Genomic DNA, 18,239 nt, shown 5'->3' on the forward strand with positions numbered 1-18,239 from the left:
AAAAAATGGTGGTGTATTAGAAGAATTGGAAATATTTACTATCTATCTGTGTTTGATTTGAAATTTATTATTTTTAAGTTCCAAAGCATTCTGATACAAGTTTATGAAATGAGGAGGAGGAGTTAGGTAAAGATGCAGTTTGATTTTCAATCCTAAATTGCCTCCAATAGATTCCATTTGCTCTGAAAGTATTTCAAAGCTGTTTTTAAAAAGTGTGGGGAAATAGACTTTGAAAATCCTAAATCCCATAATTTCCACAAGGCCTCTTTATTTTTAGGGCAGAGGCTCATCCCTTGATTTTCTCCTTGTCCTACAAAACGTGCAGCTGGTTTATATTTATTTATTCATTTGCCCCCATTGATTTGGATGCAACGGTCCACTTTTGACCCCTCTACTATAGTTCACTCAAGAATCACTTGTCCCCACTTCCAACTCCTAACTCCCTAGACAGATGATTCAAAATCATCTTGGGAATTTTTTGGTGGGGAGAAGGCTGTGTTTCTCTCTATAGAGTTGACCTCACCGTGTTCCCCTGCAGCATGTGGGCTCTCACCCAGTCTGGACTCTTCCATTATTCCATATGTTTAGGAGAGAGAGAACCTAGATAGATAGATGGATGGATAGATAGATAGATAGATAGATAGATAGATAGATAGATAGATAGATAGATCCATCATTGGGAATGTTGTCTGCCCTGCATGTCAGCATGGCTCACCGTTTTCTTTAGCTTGCCTGCTAATGATGGGGTCCTCTGAGATACATCTACTTGGTTCTGTGTTACAATCAAAGAGGAGAAGTGGTAGGACTCCACCATTTTGAACTTGAATCCAGCCTAAATGTCCTTTAGGCAGACAGTGGACTCACTTGATCACATTGTTTAGAAGGGAATGTCACTGTCTGAGGAAAGGAGAGAAGAGATGCGGATGGGGAGAGAATGACCTATCTGGCCTGTTTTGTATGATCCTTTTAACAGCCGTGAGCTTCAAGTCTCTATTCTATTGCACTGCAAAGTAAGAATGGGAGCTTCTTTGGTTTGGGTTCTTAGAAATCTTTACATGGATTGACCCATTAGAGTGCCCAGTATTCTAGCAGCCCTTGCAAAGGATAGGAAAGGGCAGCCAGCAATCATCCATATTTTTTAATGTGACCCAGTGGACTTGATGAAAAAGAAATAGCCCAATGATTCATCCTTCCGAGGCCGTTGTCTTGCAGCCAAATCTCTCAGTTCCTAGGAACGCCCCAAATGGGCCTATTTCTCCCTGTCCCCGAGCCCCGCCTGAAGTGATACAACTCACCCTAGAGATGTTGTTGATTGGGATGCCGACAGGTCTTTCTGGGTGTGATGAGGTGATGGGAATAATGAGAAACACACCCAGTCCCAGTCATGGCTTGAAATCTCCAAGATGTCCCTGCATTCTTAAAAAGGAAAAGAAGTTATTCTCAGACTCCCCATTGGCAGCCCTGTACAGTTCCAATCCTGGAGCCTAGCTCCATGCCTTACAGAAGGAGCTGGATATGTTTTGGGTTAATTTGCACACAAGGATGTTCCTGTGGCTCCTTCCCTTTATAGGGCACTCTGCCTTTAGTCCAAATGCTTGGCTCTTTCAAAGCCCCTCAGAAAACATGGAGCCAGTGACTTCACTTCCTTCTCAACAAATGTCAGACTGCCAAAGGATATCAATGGAGAAGACAGTGATGAGTTGTAGCCAAATCTCTACAGCCTGTATGCAGGAGGAGACTGAGGAAATTGCCTGAAGATAAGAGGCATATAAGGCTGTCCGTTCACAAATTACCCGGGAGGCATTGGTCCTTTCCTTCTTAATCTCATTCTTAGTACCTTCCTTCCCACACCAGGGAGTAAATCAGCACCACCAAGTTCCATACCCATGTTTGTGGATGATACTCTCATGGCATTGAACATTCTGAATGGATTTGCTTCAGGATCTGGAAGAGAACCAGGTGTAGTGGCTTGAGCCAGGCATAGTGGCTCACTCCTATAATCCTAGCACTTTGGAAGGCTGAGACGGGTGGATTGCTCGAACTCAGGAGTTCGAGACCAGTCTAAGCAAGAGGGAGACCCCGACTCTACTAAAAATAGAAAAACTATCAGGATCTGGAAGAAACTCACACTTTGGGAAGAACAATAGGTTTTGCATCTAGACTCCCTGGAAAGCAAATCTCTCTAGGAAATTTTCATGCCTGGTAGCACTTCAACTTGGACCATACAAATCTTTCAAGGAACTACAGATGTTAACACTACATTCTACTAGAGATTTCTTATCAGATGCCCAGGACAGATAGAACTCTGCTTTCATGTGTTTGTTCATTTCTCCATTTTAAAAACTATTTGTGAAGTGCTGATACATATCAGGCTATTGTGAGTATCCAGAGGCCTCTGCTAAAGAACCTGGGGAGCTGCTGACAGTAGAATGTGGGCCAAGCAGTTTTGTGGCCACAGAGACTGCTCTATAAATGTATCTCCATGGCCATGACAAGAACAAGGGATACTTGATATATTAAGGAGTTCAAGGCTTGGATTTTGAGCATAAGGACACATTTTAGCTCCATAACTTTCAGTTTCCATTTCTTTGTTCTCTTCCAGTGTGTGTTTCCAATGGAAAGACCTATTCCCATGGCGAGTCCTGGCACCCAAATCTCCGGGCATTTGGCATTGTGGAGTGTGTGTTGTGCACTTGTAATGTCACCAAGCAAGAGTGTAAGAAAATCCACTGCCCCAATCGATACCCATGCAAATATCCTCAAAAAATAGATGGAAAGTGCTGCAAGGTGTGTCCAGGTAAAAAGGCAAAAGGTGCGTTGGTTGGAGGTTCTGCCTTTGGTTGTCTAAAATCCTCACATAAGTCCTTCTTTAAGCATCAGAAACATAATCTATCATGTAATTATAGAGATAATACTTCTAATAATGATGAACTTCGTTCTCTCTTCTTTTGAAAGACTGAAAAGATGGTTGCTTGGAAGAAATTTACTGCTCAGAAATATACTGGGGATTTGCTTACATCTACTGATACTTCCATGAGCCCTAACTGCCAAACATGTCTCTGCTTTTCTAAATAGTAGAAAATTTACTTTATCATAATTATTAGGAAGAATAGTAGCACCTTTCATTTACATTACAATTTAACTCATCAAAGCACAATCACATCCATTACCCTTTGAGACAGGATGAGAGTTACAGTGGAAGGAGACTGGGTGCTGGTCTAAATCTAAGTTGTTATATGACCTGAGAAATGTGTGATATCCATTCTGGGCCTCATCAGCCTTATTTGTACAATAAAGTGTGGAACATTTGATCTCTAAGCTCTCTTCTACACTAAAATCCTGTAATTATAATGTTAGTTCTCTTTTGAAGATAAGAAAACTGAAATGCATAAAGTGACTTGCCCAGAGTTGTGCAACTAATTGATGATAAAATCAAGGCCTAGAACCCTGATCGTTTCCAGCTTACTCTCTTTTCTAGATCAATACAAAATGTTAAGTGATTTAAAAAGTCAAATTATTTAAATGGTGGTTTTAGAACATGAGCTACAGAAAAATACAGTCCATAGCTTTGGAGTCAACAGAGTATATTTATTCAGCATTTTCACATAGACCTGTAGTTCCCAAATGTATCTGCACATAGGGATCCCCAAAGAGTGTCTAGAACTACATGTGTCTCATCCCCAAAGATTATGATTTAATTAATTTGAGGTGTGGCCTAGGCTTTGGAGAGTTTAGAATATCCCCAGATGATACTAATGGGCAGAAAAGTTTGGGAACCACTACTATAGGCCCAGGGTGTTTATGGTCTTGCTACACCAAGTGTGATTCATGGACCAGCAGCACCTAGAGCAGTGGTTCTCAACCTTCCTAATGCCATGACCCTTTAATACAGTTCCTGTGGGTTGCGACCCACAGGTTGAGAACCACTGAGAACTACTTGAAAGTGCTGACTCTTCGGCCACCACCCCCAAACTTCTGCATCAGAGTCTGCATTTTAACAAGATCCACAGGTGACTCTAATGGACATTAAAGTTTGAGAAATGCTAATTTGTTGTACAAAGAAAATCTTCCTCAGTGTGACAACCCCATCTTCCAGAATAAGCAGAGGGCAAGGGTGTGGATAGGAAGGACAGAAGCCATCTGATATGGAGTTGAGAAATAGGGCATTAAAATTATGAGGAAATATATTAATTATAGGTATGGAGAGAACATGTTCTAAGGGTTATGTGGATGTTGGGGTTACACAGGTGTGATGACCGATTATAATTTCCAAATCTATAATCTCACCAAATCTCTTAGTGTCACTTAGTGGCAGTTCCACCAACACAGTATTCTCTCTCTTTTTTTTTCGAGACAGAGTCTCACTGTGTCACCCTCAATAGAGTGCCATGGCGTCACAGCTCACAGCAACCTCAAACTCTTGGGCTTAAGTGATCCTCAGCCTCCCAAGTAGCTGAGACTACAGGCACCCGCCACAATGCCCAGCTATTTGTTGTTGTTGTTGTTGTAGTTGTCATTATTGTTTAGCAGGCCCAGGCCGGGTTCACACCCACCAGCCCAGGTGTATGTGGCCAGCGCACTAACCACTTAGCTATGGGGGCCGAGCCAACACAGTATTCTCTTTTGCCAAGGGTCTAATGCCTACAGTTTTAAAAGTAGTGCAACAAGGGCGGCGCCTGTGGCTCAAAGGAGGAGGGAACTGGCTCCATATGCCAGAGGTGGTGGGTTCAAACCCAGCCCCGGACAAAAACTGCAAAAAAAAACAAAAAACAAACAAAAAAAAGGTAGTGCAACAAGATCATTTCAGACAAAAACTAATAGTTCCCTAAACTATCCTTTCTAATTTGATTCTTAGACCTTCAGACCAAATCCCATTTCCTTATGTGCTTTGCTTTTTATTGATGCAGGTGATTTAAATAAAAAGTAAAAGAATCAAAAAACTTGTGAGAGTAGGCCACACAACAGGGATTGCTTTTTAAATAATTGCCCTATCAGGCTGGTAATGTTTATTAAAACATTTGCCTAAATAATTACACTTTTAGAAATCCTAAGTAATCAGAAGTACTCATAAAGATATACAAACAAGAATTTTTGCTACAATATTGTTTATAATAGTGAAAAATAGAAAACAATCTGAAAATCCATCAATATGAGAATGGTTAAATAAATTCTGGCTTATTTGTACTGTGAGGTATTAATATAACCATTAAAAATCATTGTAGGTCAAGTTTTAATGGCACAGAAAGATATTCGCAATATATTTGTTAAGTAAGAAGAGCAAATTAAAAAATGTATATTATGGCTCAGCGCCTATAGTTCAGTGGTTAGGGCACCGGCCACATACACCAATGCTGATGGGTTTGAACCCAGTCCGGGCCTGCTAAACAACAATAACAACAACAACAACAACAAATAGCCAGGCATTGTGGTGGGCACCTGTAACCCCAGTCACTTGGGAGACTGAGGCAAGAGAATCACTTAAGCCCAAGAGTTCGAAGTTGTGAGCTGTAACACCATGGCAGTCTACCCAGGGTGACACCTTGAGACTCTGTCTTAAAAAAAAAAAGTATGTTATGATCTCACTTTTTGTGTTAAAAAAGAAAACACATGTATATGCTAAGACTGAAAAAAAAATGAAAGGGCATATGACAGAATATTAACAGTGACCATATTTGGGGGACTGAATTATAGGTAATTTTCATGTTCCTCTGTTTATTTCTATTTTCTAAATTTTCCGTAGATAACATATTAATTTTGTAAGTAGAAAAAATAATAAAAGATATCATTTAGAAAACTGCCCTTCAGCTTCCCAGTTGGCAATATGTTAAAAGAGTCTGATTGACTGAACCCGTTTCTCTGGAAAAGCTGCTTTATCTACTTCCTTGCCCTGCTCCAGTGTGGAGAAATAGATTTACTGAGCAATATGGAAGGAGAGTTTCTGTCCTATTCTGTGTATCTGTCTCTTGATGGGCCAGACATGGGTTTCTACATGTTGAACCACTCCTTGTAGTCACATTGCCTAAGAGGCATTATCCACATAGCCCAGGGCACTTGCTCCAGGTACTCAGCAATGTGCACAGCATCAAGAGGTATGTACTCATTCATTCATTCAATCTGAAAATATGTGTTAAATACCTACAGTGTGCAAGACATTGTTATAGACCCTGAGGACATAGAGATGAACAAGACAGACAGAGGCTACTTGTTGGCATAGTCTTAACATTTTAGTGGAGAAGAAAGACAGTGAACCCAAATCAATAAGGTAATTTTAGATTGTGATGGATACTGTGAAGCAAAACCAAACAGTATTAAGAGATAGTGTGTGGGGGGGGGGGCGGTGACAGCAAGAAGCCCCTTCAAAAGAATGATCAGGGAAAGTTTCTGTAAAGAAGCGAACTTGAGTAACATCCTGAGTGATGTCAAGGGGTGAGAAATGGGAATGATCATGATATCCCTGACCTCTTAAAATAATAACACATGACACAGAGAAAAAGGAACAAGTGAGGGAGGAGGGAAGAAGATGGAAGCAAAAAACAAAAGTAAAATTAGTTGTGTTGTGTTGTAAATAAAATGAACTAATAATCCAGCCAAAAGTGGCATTGTAACAAATGATTGTAGGCTTATACAAAATAAAGGCTTTGAATTTTACCTCTCTTGTGCTAGTAGAAGCTGGCTTTGTCTTGCCTATCAGTGGCTACCTACAGGGTTGGATAAGACTTCTACTTCCTGAAGGTTCCTCAACTCACCTCTCACACCCATTATACTATCCCAATACCTGGAATTCCCATAATTACACACTCTTTGGGGTTATGGCATAAAAGCCCCTGTTAAGACTTAAAAGTATCCTGGGCTTGGATAATACATCTTCATCTGTCATCACCACTTCCATAGTAATGGTTTCTCAATGTCTTGATTCTGGAGAGCTCAGAACAGGAGCATTCTCATGGAAAGTGCAAATGGCCAGAAATGACTTCAAGCATGGCATCCTTCCCCAAAAGAAAATGAGAGTAGGTGAAAGTGGATTAGAAAGCACCATGAGGTGGAGAGTATGGAAAGTGGAGGGTATTGCCAAGTAGGTAGTTCTAAAGGCTAACTTTTCTTTCCTTAGTATTTTCAAGCGCCAGCCAGGGTTGTGTTAGTAATAGGTTTTGTTGTTTGTAGAACCCTCTTATGCAGTAAATTAAGCTCTTGGAGGGGATGGTGGTGGTGGAGCAGGATGACTCTTCAGGCTCTGGGAAACCTTTTAGCATATTATAGGTACTGCCGGTGGCAGCATGGATTTCATAAATTGATTATAGCTGTAACCAATATTAAGCTGGTGAGCAGAGTTTAACAAATGAACTCAGCTCTCATCCTAAAGGTGATAATCCAATACATAGAATTCCCTATACACTCAGTGACCTCCCTTCCTCCACCCATTTGAAAAGTGCTAGCACCGCAACCTCATAATTACCTAACATCACCAAAAAGACTGGCCCACAGAATAATTAAATAGCTAAAGGGAAGGACAAAAGGCGAAAGGAAGCTTAATTCTGGGATAATCCACAAATTGAGTAATCCAATCTGGAATCATCAAGAGAAGATGAGTTTTGTTCACCACAGTGCCAAATGGAGATGGGGTCTGGAAAGCTAATCAGGTCACCAAGAGATGTACAATAGCAATTTGATTACAACTTCTATTCCAAATTGTGTCTAATTGGCTAACAGCAAGTCTCCCTAATTAGAGTCATAGATCCAAAGCGCTTAACACTCTACGATTTCATCCACAGCAATTCAAAATTCTTACAGATGGCTTCTGCACATAGTCAAAGTTTTCAGGGTATCCAAGTCTTCTCTTTGTTGTTCCTAATTTAAGTGTGCACTTTAAATACACAGTTGAACAGGGTACTGATTACGAGGCCAGCAAAGAAACTTAACTCACTGATAACCAAACCAGGAGAAACTTTTTTTGGTAGACAGCTAAGGAAAGGGGAAGCTGGAGTGGAATGGGGAGTGTTAGGGAGCTGGTACCTTTGTGCCTGGAAGCTGAAATTCAGTGGTTTAGTTTACACATTAAATGATCCATAGTTGAGGGATTTGACCAGTTTTTTGTGTCTCCCAACTGTTCATTTGGCATTGCATTCAAATGACTAATCTGACATCTAGGTTTTGGCACTGGTGTTGATCCAGCATTATCGTTCCCCTTACAAACAAATCGAAGAGCATTCAGAAATGTCAAGCCAATTTGGATAGATCCTTTGGGCAAGTATATGCACATAGATGAGTGTCATGAATGTTTTAAATGATGTCAGGAAAGTTAACTAAGGCCCTTTGTCAGCCCATTCTCTGAGACCTCTCTTGGCAACATTGGGTTGGACAGAACATGATACTAACCCAGTATGGAAAATTCTGTGTTCCCTTAAGTGCCTAAGAAATTTGTACTTGGCTACATTTTTCCTTCTCATGAAAGTCCACTTCTCAGTGACAGTGCTTGGGGGCCAATGTTCCACAGGATTGTGGATTCTGTCAAGGTATGGACTTAAGTCAAAGGTTATATACTCCTTTGTGACTTGGTGGTGGTTTTAGGGGCAATCTAAGCTAGGCTAATGAAATAGGAGTGGAATTTCTGTCTCCGAAAGAATGTTCTTGTTAACTGTCCACTTTTGGTAGTGTGAGATGTTATAAACAGTGAGATTGACAGATGCACAAGTTTACTTCTGGTTTTAGAAATCATGACAAAACTCTACTTGCTTCCTGATTCCAGAAGAACTTCCAGGCCAAAGCTTTGACAACAAAGGCTACTTTTGCGGAGAAGAAACAATGCCTGTGTATGAGTCTGTGTTCATGGAGGATGGAGAAACTACCAGAAAAATAGCACTGGAGACTGAGAGACCACCTCAGGTAGAGGTCCATGTATGGACCATTCGAAAGGGTGAGCAAGACAACATTCATTTCTTGTCATTGTAAGGGGGGGCACAGAGAAAAAAGGTAAGACTCATCTTAATTTTGCTTCAACCAGTTCCTCTGGGTCAGAGTTTTTCTGATTACTTAAAAACTGACACATGTCCAACACAGTTGGCATCGTGGCCTACACATTTACCATGGCCTGTGCTAAAGATTAAGTATTGACTCCTAGGCTTTCCAAGGGTGTCTTTCTCATTTCACATAAAGTTGGAGAAGTGATTCTCAACCTGGCTACACATTAGAGTCATCAGGGAGAGGTTTTGGTTTAAAAAAAAAAATACGAAATATCTTGGCCCTGCCCTCAGAGATTCTGATTAGTTGGTTTGAGGTGGGGCCTAGGCATCAGTGTTTTTTCTTAAAGCTCCATAGGTGATTCTAATGTGCAGCCAGAATTGCAAACTACCAAACTCTAGTCTACCATTCTTTCCAGTAAAGCTCAACAAACATGAAAACCCATTCATTCAGTGCCAAGCCGAGTCCCTAGAATCATGCTGTATATTCTAAGGTAAGGCAAATTTAAACCATCATCCCTGCCCTCAAGAAGATTACAGTAGTCTCACTGAAGGAACCACCCCAGTCATGATGTCCAGCTCCTTTTCTGATTAGTCACAGTGACCACCACAGTCACATTCTGTTTGTTGTGATCTTACAGCTATTCTAACTATTTGGCAGGTTCATGATTAGTCTGGTTAGGTTTTCTAGGAATCCAAATGTAGAGGTACTATTTCAATTGGAAAATATTACACATCTTTTTGCTGCTGGCTCCCACATCAGGCTCAAGAGTGCACAAACTTTAGTATGCTTCAGCATCATGCAAGGAGCTGGTTTAAAATATAGATAACTGGCCCCATCCCAGAGATGCAAATTCAGTAGACCTTGGCTATGATCTGAACATTTGCATGTTTAACAAATAGGCACATGATTTTAATGCAGGTGGCACTATGGGTGATACTTCAAGAAACACTATTCTAGTACTTATAGGGCTTTTTTTCCCTCTCCCCTTTCATGACAGCCTTTCTTTCACTAAAGAATGAGTTCCTCCCTCCTGCTTAAAAAAGATGCTTGAACATACATATATTTCTTACCCATGTTTATTTTTTGCCCTATACCTAGGAGTGTTTATTTTGCATTTCCAACTCCCCTAGATCATCCCTAATTGGTTGCCAACTACGCACAGGTCTGTTGGCTTCCCCAGCAGTGAGCCCACTATCCAGCATCCCACATCTCTCACCCCACAGAGGAGTGTAGATGGTTTTCCATTTGCTAGTGTAGCATCCAAATATCCATTTGTTCACAGTGCTGGGTTATCAAGGTCTGTGCTTGGTGGACAGAGAAAAACTCAGGCTGTATCTACTTTGCCCCATCTAAATAGATCACTTAAGGATTATGTAAGTGGGCTACAACACAATGCTCCTTACTATGTGGGTCACTATGGAAGTTTTGAGACAGACTATGTTGTGGTCCATTATACAGTCAACAGCATCCTTTCTGATTCACCCATGCAAGTTTCAACCTGCTCAGCTTATAGGTATTGCTGGAAGGGCTTCACTTGCTTTTGTCCATGTAGATTTTATGTTTCTTGATTTTTGTGTATATCAAAACTTTCATAATGACCCACGTACAAGACAGCTTTCAGTGATTTACCTTTTATTGTGATAAAAGTTGTTTAGCCAAAGTTGAGACTGGGGGCCACTCTATTTTAACTCTCCCCAGTTTTAAAAAGGGAAGGCTAAAGGAGCTATGAATATTTCTCAAAGAAAAATATGCTTTTCAGTGAGTTCAGGAGCAGGAGTGGCTTCTCCGTTTACACAGACAACCTGCCTGCAGTCCTGCTGCCAGCTGTCATTTCTTAGCCAGGAGGGCAGTCCAGTGGTTGAGCAGGGACATAGTCTACCCTGATTTGGGGCAAGGTTAGAATTTCTAGTACAGTCTTTGGCTGTGGAAGCTCCAACCAGCGCCCATGCTTGACTCCATGTGGCTTTCCCTAGAAGGGGGCGATCCCCCAGTGAGCAACACTATCTTCCTTATCTTCAACTCCTGGAGAAGCCAAGGGGAAGCCAGTGAGCCAAGGAAACAACTGGAGTCAGAACCCTCGAGTCATCCAAGTTCCCGGTTAAGCACATTACACAGCCCAGCTCGATACTCTTAAGCCCTAGTAATGAGATGATATGCTCAGTCCAAGCAGAAAAAAGGGTTGGTGTCTCCAAATACAGTGTTTGACCACCTGCCCCATTTTTTGCTCGCTCCCAGGCATTCTTCAGCACTTTCATATTGAGAAGATCTCCAAGAGGATGTTTGAGGAGCTTCATCACTTCAAGCTGGTGACCAGGACAACCCTGAGTAAGTGGTTACTCCTTCCTGGCAAACACATCCAGTTTTCAACATAGCACAGCCATTAACTGATGTCCCTCTGCATTCTCGGTGAACATTAGCAACATTCAGTGTCACCATTAGAGGATGTTCTGTCTCTCCTCCGGGTGACTTAGTGAATGGGCCGTTGGAATGAAGTTGATCTGAAAAGCTTGGACGTTTGAATACAAACCCAGATGTATTCTGAGCATAAGCTGCCTCAAGTCAAGGCTTCCTGAATGTCTTTAACGAAACTGCTAAGCTCAGAGTCTCAAGACAGTTGGAGAGGTTCACAAGATTCCCCATTGGGTATATTTGTGGAGACTTACATCTGGAAGGCTATGTCCTCTGGTAGTGGGTATGAGAGACCGAGAGAAAATGAATGCCTGTCAATTCCCATGTTGTATCAGAGCTCTTTGACTCTTTGGGAACCAGCCCTGGGTGGTAATGTTTCTTTAAAACATTCAGGCACTTAAAAATACTTGCAGCTCTCTCACTTTCTACACTAGGTGGAGCCTGGGGACTAGATACTAGGCACGGGGCCTGGGGAGCACTTGTAGTGGAAGAAAAGGCACACAATTTCTATCCACAGGGAATTCTAATGGGCGAGACAGAACATGAAAATGTCTTCAGTATGAATTAGTATAGTTCTGAGGAGTTAAATACCTAAGTGCTCAGGGGAATCTGCAAAGAACAATGAGATGAGAGCCAGGTGGGCTTAGTCGGGGGAAGGCTTGGGGAGGAGGTGTGTTTTGAAAGAGAAGGGCGTGACTGGGCAACAGGTCAGGAAATCAGGCCAGGAAGAGGGTGTAGCCTAAGAGAAGACTCAGACAGGAGCAAACAAGAAATGTGGGTGGGGGTGAGGAATGATCACAAAGGCCATAGAGGGTGCACTAAAAGATGAGAAGAGTTCGGAGGTTGGAAGTAGTCAGAGGACCTGGAAGAACCCAGTAAAAAGGTCAGATGTAAAAGGCAAGTAGCACTGGTAGTTGGTGCAAATTTACCAACGGTCATGATGTCAAATCATACTTTGGAAAGATATCTCTGGGCTATCGGATGGATTCAGTAAGCACCTACTTTCATAAAACCAGATTATGAGGAGCCCAATTCACTATGCTAAGATGTTAGACTTGATCTCCAAGCCAGAGAATCCCAGTGGCGGATTTTAAGCAAGTGATCAGTACATTCAGATCTGTTTTTAAGAAAGTGGTTCTTGCTGTGTGGAGCAAAAAGTAGACTATTAGTGAAAGAGCTGGTGATAGTCTGAAATGGAAAGTGATTATAGTATATTAAATCATTGGGATGGGGGAAGAGAGGTCCCTGTGAGACATTTCTGTGGTTAAATCAACAAGATCAGTATCAAAGAGAGAAATGAGTTTGGAATGACTCCAATATTAACAACTTTATAGACCGGGCGAATACTAATGCCAGTGAGGAAAACTGAAGAGTAAGTGGTATTGAAAAGAAAAGAAAGAAAGAAAAGGACTTTCATTTGGAACATGTTTAGATTAAGAGGCTTAGGGGCCCTCTGAGCAGAGTTATCCAATAGGTAATTGCAAAGAGAGTTGATCAGGATCAATTGTTTCTCTTCTGCAAGACAGGGAGAAAATAAATTGGACAGTATGAGAACTCAAATGGAGGAGCTGGGAGTCCTCACATGTGAGTGAGGAACTGAGGAGGCAGAGTCTAGGATCCCAGGATCAATTACATGATGTTTGAAGTGACATCTTTTAGTTCATACTGTGACCAAGGTACTGTGCTAGGCTCCAGGGGACTTGAAAGAAGATTTTGATGTACTCTGTGCCCATAGCAAGATTGGGGTTGTATAATGGAGTAGATGGAGTGTGTGTCTCAAACTATGTGCAGATGAAGGAACTGGGTCATGATATCCTACAGGGTCACCTGGAAACAAAGAAGAACAAGCCTGACTCCTCCATATAATGTGCCCACCAGAGCCTGGCACATGATAGGGATTCAGTCAAAACTGGTTCCTTGCCCAACCCCTCTTCTTTTCCATTCTACCTTTCCACTGAGTCAGAGAGAACAGGAAAAAGGGAAGAATCCAAGGGGATAGGGGGCAGAGAAATCCAGTCCATAGGGAAGGGTTTTTTTGTATTTTCATATTTTTCATATTTTCATATGGTTAGGGAAAGAGAAGAGGTTCAAAACCTCTTTTGTTAGATTAAAAGGAGTTTGCTCACCTTGTACTAGGAGTTCTCTGGGTTACAGCACCATGAGCACAGGAATAAAAGGAAGACTGAGGAGGGTATGCAGAGTGGAGACAACAGGAAAGGGAAGTAGTGCAGCCAAGTTCACCTAAACTGGAAAGGGATCCCTTAGGGTATATGAGAGTGGAACACTATAAGGAGCCATAGGAGTGGACTTAGGGGTAAAAAGGGAGTGTAAGGACAACATGTGGACCTAGGAGAAAGCAGAGGTGAGAAGTTTTAACAAAGGGTGGCAGGAATAGAGAAGAGTGGTAAATAATCAAGTAGTCCAGACCAATATTTGGGGCCCCTAAGAGCGAGCAAAGCTCCAGTAATGCAGTAGGTACTGTTTTTCAAAATGCTATTTTTTATGTATCAATGTACAAATTTATGATTTAATAAAAAATAATTTTAAAAATTCCCCTTTTTGATCTGGTATCAAATAAGCCACCCAAACAGCTAACAAACAGCTAGTGGAGCATTTTACAGATGCTAAATGTACTGTCAAAATTCTCAGAATAATACTTAGGTTTTACTCCTGAGGAGGCAATCATGTGTTAGTCCTGGGATTCTGTGTTAGTCCTGGGATTCTTACAAATGCTTCATGTTGAAATGAAAACTTTGTGGCCCATTTTACGTATCTGCTCCCAGAAAAGTGTTTTGGAGACTGTTTTTTCAGCTGCCCTGGTGGGTCCATGAGTAGGTGGTAAGGATGGGGTCTACTGGGTCTATTTCTATTTTGCTCTGCTCTCTTTTTACACTCTCTTCTGGCCACTCTGTTTGCCTTTTAGGCCAGTGGAAGATATTCACCGAAGGAGAAGCTCAAATCAGCCAGATGTGTTCAAGTCGTGTGTGCAGAACAGAGCTTGAAGATTTGGTCAAGGTTTTGTACCTGGAGAGATCTGAAAAGGGCCACTGTTAAGTGAGACAGACAGTACTGGATAGGGTAAAGCAAAAAAAAAAAAAAAAATTCAAGCTGCAGCTGGACTGCAGGCTTAGTTTGCTTAAGTCAATAGTGCCCTAAAACCCCAAACTCAAATGCAGTCAGTTATTCATGCCATGCACAGCATAACTTGCTCATTTATGGGGAGTGGTGTGTCAGCCCTTGAGCATCTCCTCCAAAAAGAGTAGAAGAGTCTTGAATTCTTTGCAGGAGGGAGATGGATAGAACCCCATAACACTGCTCTCTAGTTTCTTGGAGAATCACATTTCTTTACAGGTTAAAGACAAACAAAACCCTAGGGTTTCTATTTAGAAAGTTATTCAAACAAAAGAAAGAGAAGGGAATTGCTTAGTAGGAGTTCTGGAATATAGAACAATTATTTGTATGAAATTATACTCTTTGGATTTTAGAATGTCTTGTGTTTTAGAAAACAATTGACTCCCCATCCTCATACACGCACCTACACATGCACAACCACATGCGCATTAAACTACAGCCTCCATTCTGAGGCAGAGCTTGCTGAGACCCTACTGCACTTTCCCTCTCTTGGCTCCCAAGTAAGTAGCTTGGAGGGTGTTGGTGCCCCAGAGAATAGATAAAGAATGTGAGTAGAGGCTCTTCCCTTAGGTCTCTAATGTAGCTATTGACATCACCAACTGGAGTGGTAAGGTGAAGAGTAAGAACATCATTTAATGGCTTTATTCACTTATAAATATTCACTGATAATAACTTATCCCTGATGATACCAATTCTCTTTTCTCCCTAAACCTGTTGGGCCTCCAGAAAGAAGTGAGAATTAAGTAAAATCTTCAGAAACTGAATCCAGAAAGACAAAGTAAGTGTTGAAAAAAAGAGTTGATAGAGGTAAAAAAAAAAAAAAGGCCATCTTTTTGTTTTCCCATCAAAAAAAATTCATCAATTAATAGATCAATACTCACAAATTTTCTTAAGGCCACAGTTGTCTAGCCAGAAAAGTAAGGTTAAATGATTCAATTGTGGAAGCTCCTTAAAAGGGCATTTTTCCTTCTTCTCCACTTATAGGAGTGTCTCAGTCCTCACTAGCTTCTGCAGTGTGTTAAGAAAGTGATTCTTCTTCTTAGGGAGCTAGGAAGTCTGATAAATATCTTTCCGAAACCTTTCTACCATCCTTGCCGTGTCCATCGAACGTGAATTTTAATCAAGGATTCTGGAGAAGGCTGCTCCTAAAATGTCTACTTGCAGCCCAATAGCAGAGCATAAATGATCTATTCTGAGGTCTGGCTTTAGACATCATCTTTGTGGGAAACTTCACAGCAAAGACATCAAGTCTATCTTCTAGATTTGTCGTTCCTTCTGAGGGACATGAATGAACTCTAGTAAGTACTTAGAGGTATTAAGGACCCAGAAATCCCATATTTCCTGCTCCAGGACCATAAGTGAGAGAACTTTTTATTCCTTAGAGTGTTTGACACCAATAGGGAAAAATGTAAAAGGTCCAGTCTTTATGGCAACCTGGTGTAAAGGAGTTGGTTCTCATAAAAGCACACACGGGCCTTGTGGTCAGGATTTCATAAGCTAGGCCACTCACCAGGCCACCACACACAGTCTAGGAAGAGGGAGATAGGACATGCTGGGCAGAGCGTTATTGTGTGTGCAAAGGGGGAGGGTTAAGCAGCTGCTGCCTGCCTCCCAGAGGTGGCAGTATTTCCATGATGTGGAGACCCATAACTGGACTCTGAAGCAAGGCAGTGATTCCCCTTCTTGATGATTCACCCCAAAGCCTTCCCACCCAGGTGTTCTCTGAAAGCTCAGCCTTAAGGGAACACCCAGAGAGCTTCCCTAGATAGACTCCTGCCCTAGGGTGCTGGGACACACCTTTCCAAAGTACTGCAGGAAGCAGGAGCCAGGGAGCTGTGTTCAGTCAGCATAAAAACCTTCCAGTGTTTGGTGTGTAGGGAGTAGGACATAGGGAAAAGAGGCCAAGCTGCCTGTAGTTAGTAGAGAAGAATGGACGTGGTTCTTCTTGTGTATTTATTTGTATCATAAACACTTGGAACAACAAAAACCATAAGCACCATTTAGCAGTTGTAGCCATCTTCTAGTTAACTCATGTAAACAAGTAAGAGTAACCTAACAGTATTACCCTTTCACTCTTCTCACAGGACATGTACCTCAATATGGTACTTATTTATGTAGTCACTGTATTTCTGGATTTTTAAATTAATAAAAAAGTTAATTTTGAAAAATCATCTGCAGTCATGTTGCATAAGTGATTGACTCTCTGGTCTGTATTAACCTCGGACTGGGTAACATGTGATGCGTGGGCCTGGTGGTTTCACACTAACCTTGACGTGCTTCTCACACTGTAGCATAGTAGTTAAGAGTGTCAACTTTGCAGTCAGACTACCTGGATTTTTCAGCACAGCTCTGCACTTCCAACTGTGTTCGTCAGTCTCCCCGACTATAAAATCGGATACTAGGGGTACCATTTTCCTTTGCCTGAAATCTTGCAGTGAGGTTTAATTTAGTCAATACATGTAAACTAATTAGAACAGTGTCTGATGAGTATTAATTTATGAATAGTGAGAGTTTGTTTGTGACCATGGACGTTCCAGAATGGCAGAGCACTGAAATTGGCCATTGATTTCTGGCTTCCCTTTACGTCAAAATATTTGAGATAGTGAGTACAGAAGGCTGCTGACTTAAGATTCAAGGGGGCCTCAGTTTGGGTCTGCTGCTCACAATCTTTTAGACAACAATTTGTGTGGGGATCAGAATAAGATTTTTGTTACATGTGTTAATCCAAACTAAATTCCCTTAGAACTCCCATAGCAGCTAAATGTGTGTTGTCATAGAAGCCAAAACATGAAAGTGCTTCAAGAGAGTAGTCAAATCTGTCAAGTCCAGCTGAGATGTCAAATAATATAAAAACAGAAAAGCATACCGGGGTGTTAGCAACACAGAAGAAGAAAAGGATTGGGGGAGTGATTGGAAAAGAGGCCAGATTGGGGAGGGGTATGAGAAATGAGTGTGGAGATGAGGAATTAGACAGTAGCTGAAGACTAGTCTTTGGAGAAGCCCTTATCCAGGCAAACGAGAGATACAGTGAAGGGAGTAGCTGGAGGAGGATATGAAGTAAGTCTTTTTGTCTTAATGAGAGCCATTTAGCCATATCTGGATAATGGAGGGAGGGATCCTATAAAAAGGAAAAGATTAATGATAGTGAGGAAAGGGGGGATCACCCTATGGTGTGAGGTTTATGAAAAGCTGTGCCTCCATGTTGTGCTCCTGGAACTCTGAATTCTTGACCCACACTTGGGATGGAAGTTTGGACTTTGGTTGACAACCCCTTTGGTTGAGGTGAACCTAGTTCCCCTTGTTTCTTATTTGTTTGGCCCCACTTTATATCTAGCATATTTTCTTCTGGGATGGTGAGCTATAAACCCCAATATCGCTCCACTTCCAGCAAAGGAACTACAAATAACTCAAATCAGACAGCTTGGGCTTCCATCTTGTTGCACTCTTCCCTTTCTCTGATCAACCACATCCAAATTTCACCCAGTCTTGTCAAACTGGTCTCCCAAATGTAAGCAGTGTTTTTAGGCTTTTGTTCTCACATCTCCTTGCAGGACCTTTCCCTCCCTATAATTTCTACCCTCCTGGCTGACAGTGGTTCACAGAAAGCATCCCAGATCATCTTATATGGGCCCGAGGAGAAGTCCTATCTGGTATCACATGTTACCCACCCTTTTAATTCTTTCTTGCTTTGATCCTTGAAGATCAAAGGTGTCAGAATATGTCACCCCCCAAAATACCAC

The 18,239-nt window shown here is 41.6% G+C and overlaps 1 protein-coding gene across 4 annotated transcripts in view; it reads left to right on the plus strand.

Moving 5' to 3' along the window:
* Positions 1-16,670, plus strand: part of CHRDL1 (chordin like 1) — a 144,064-nt gene extending 127,394 nt beyond the window's left edge. For 2 of the 4 annotated variants that reach the window (XM_053580764.1, XM_053580765.1), the window contains exons 9-12: positions 2,603-2,812; positions 8,744-8,911; positions 11,194-11,283; positions 14,291-16,670. In XM_053580764.1, coding sequence (XP_053436739.1) covers positions 2,603-2,812; positions 8,744-8,911; positions 11,194-11,283; positions 14,291-14,421 — 599 coding nt within the window. In that variant the 3' untranslated portion in view covers positions 14,422-16,670. The remainder of the gene's footprint in view (positions 1-2,602; positions 2,813-8,743; positions 8,912-11,193; positions 11,284-14,290) is intronic. The other 2 variants (XM_053580766.1, XM_053580767.1) reach the window with 1 other exon arrangement.
* Positions 16,671-18,239: the final 1,569 nt, after the last annotated feature.

Source organism: Nycticebus coucang, chromosome X (assembly GCF_027406575.1).
Source record: "Nycticebus coucang isolate mNycCou1 chromosome X, mNycCou1.pri, whole genome shotgun sequence".
NCBI classification, from domain to species: Eukaryota; Metazoa; Chordata; class Mammalia; order Primates; family Lorisidae; genus Nycticebus; species Nycticebus coucang.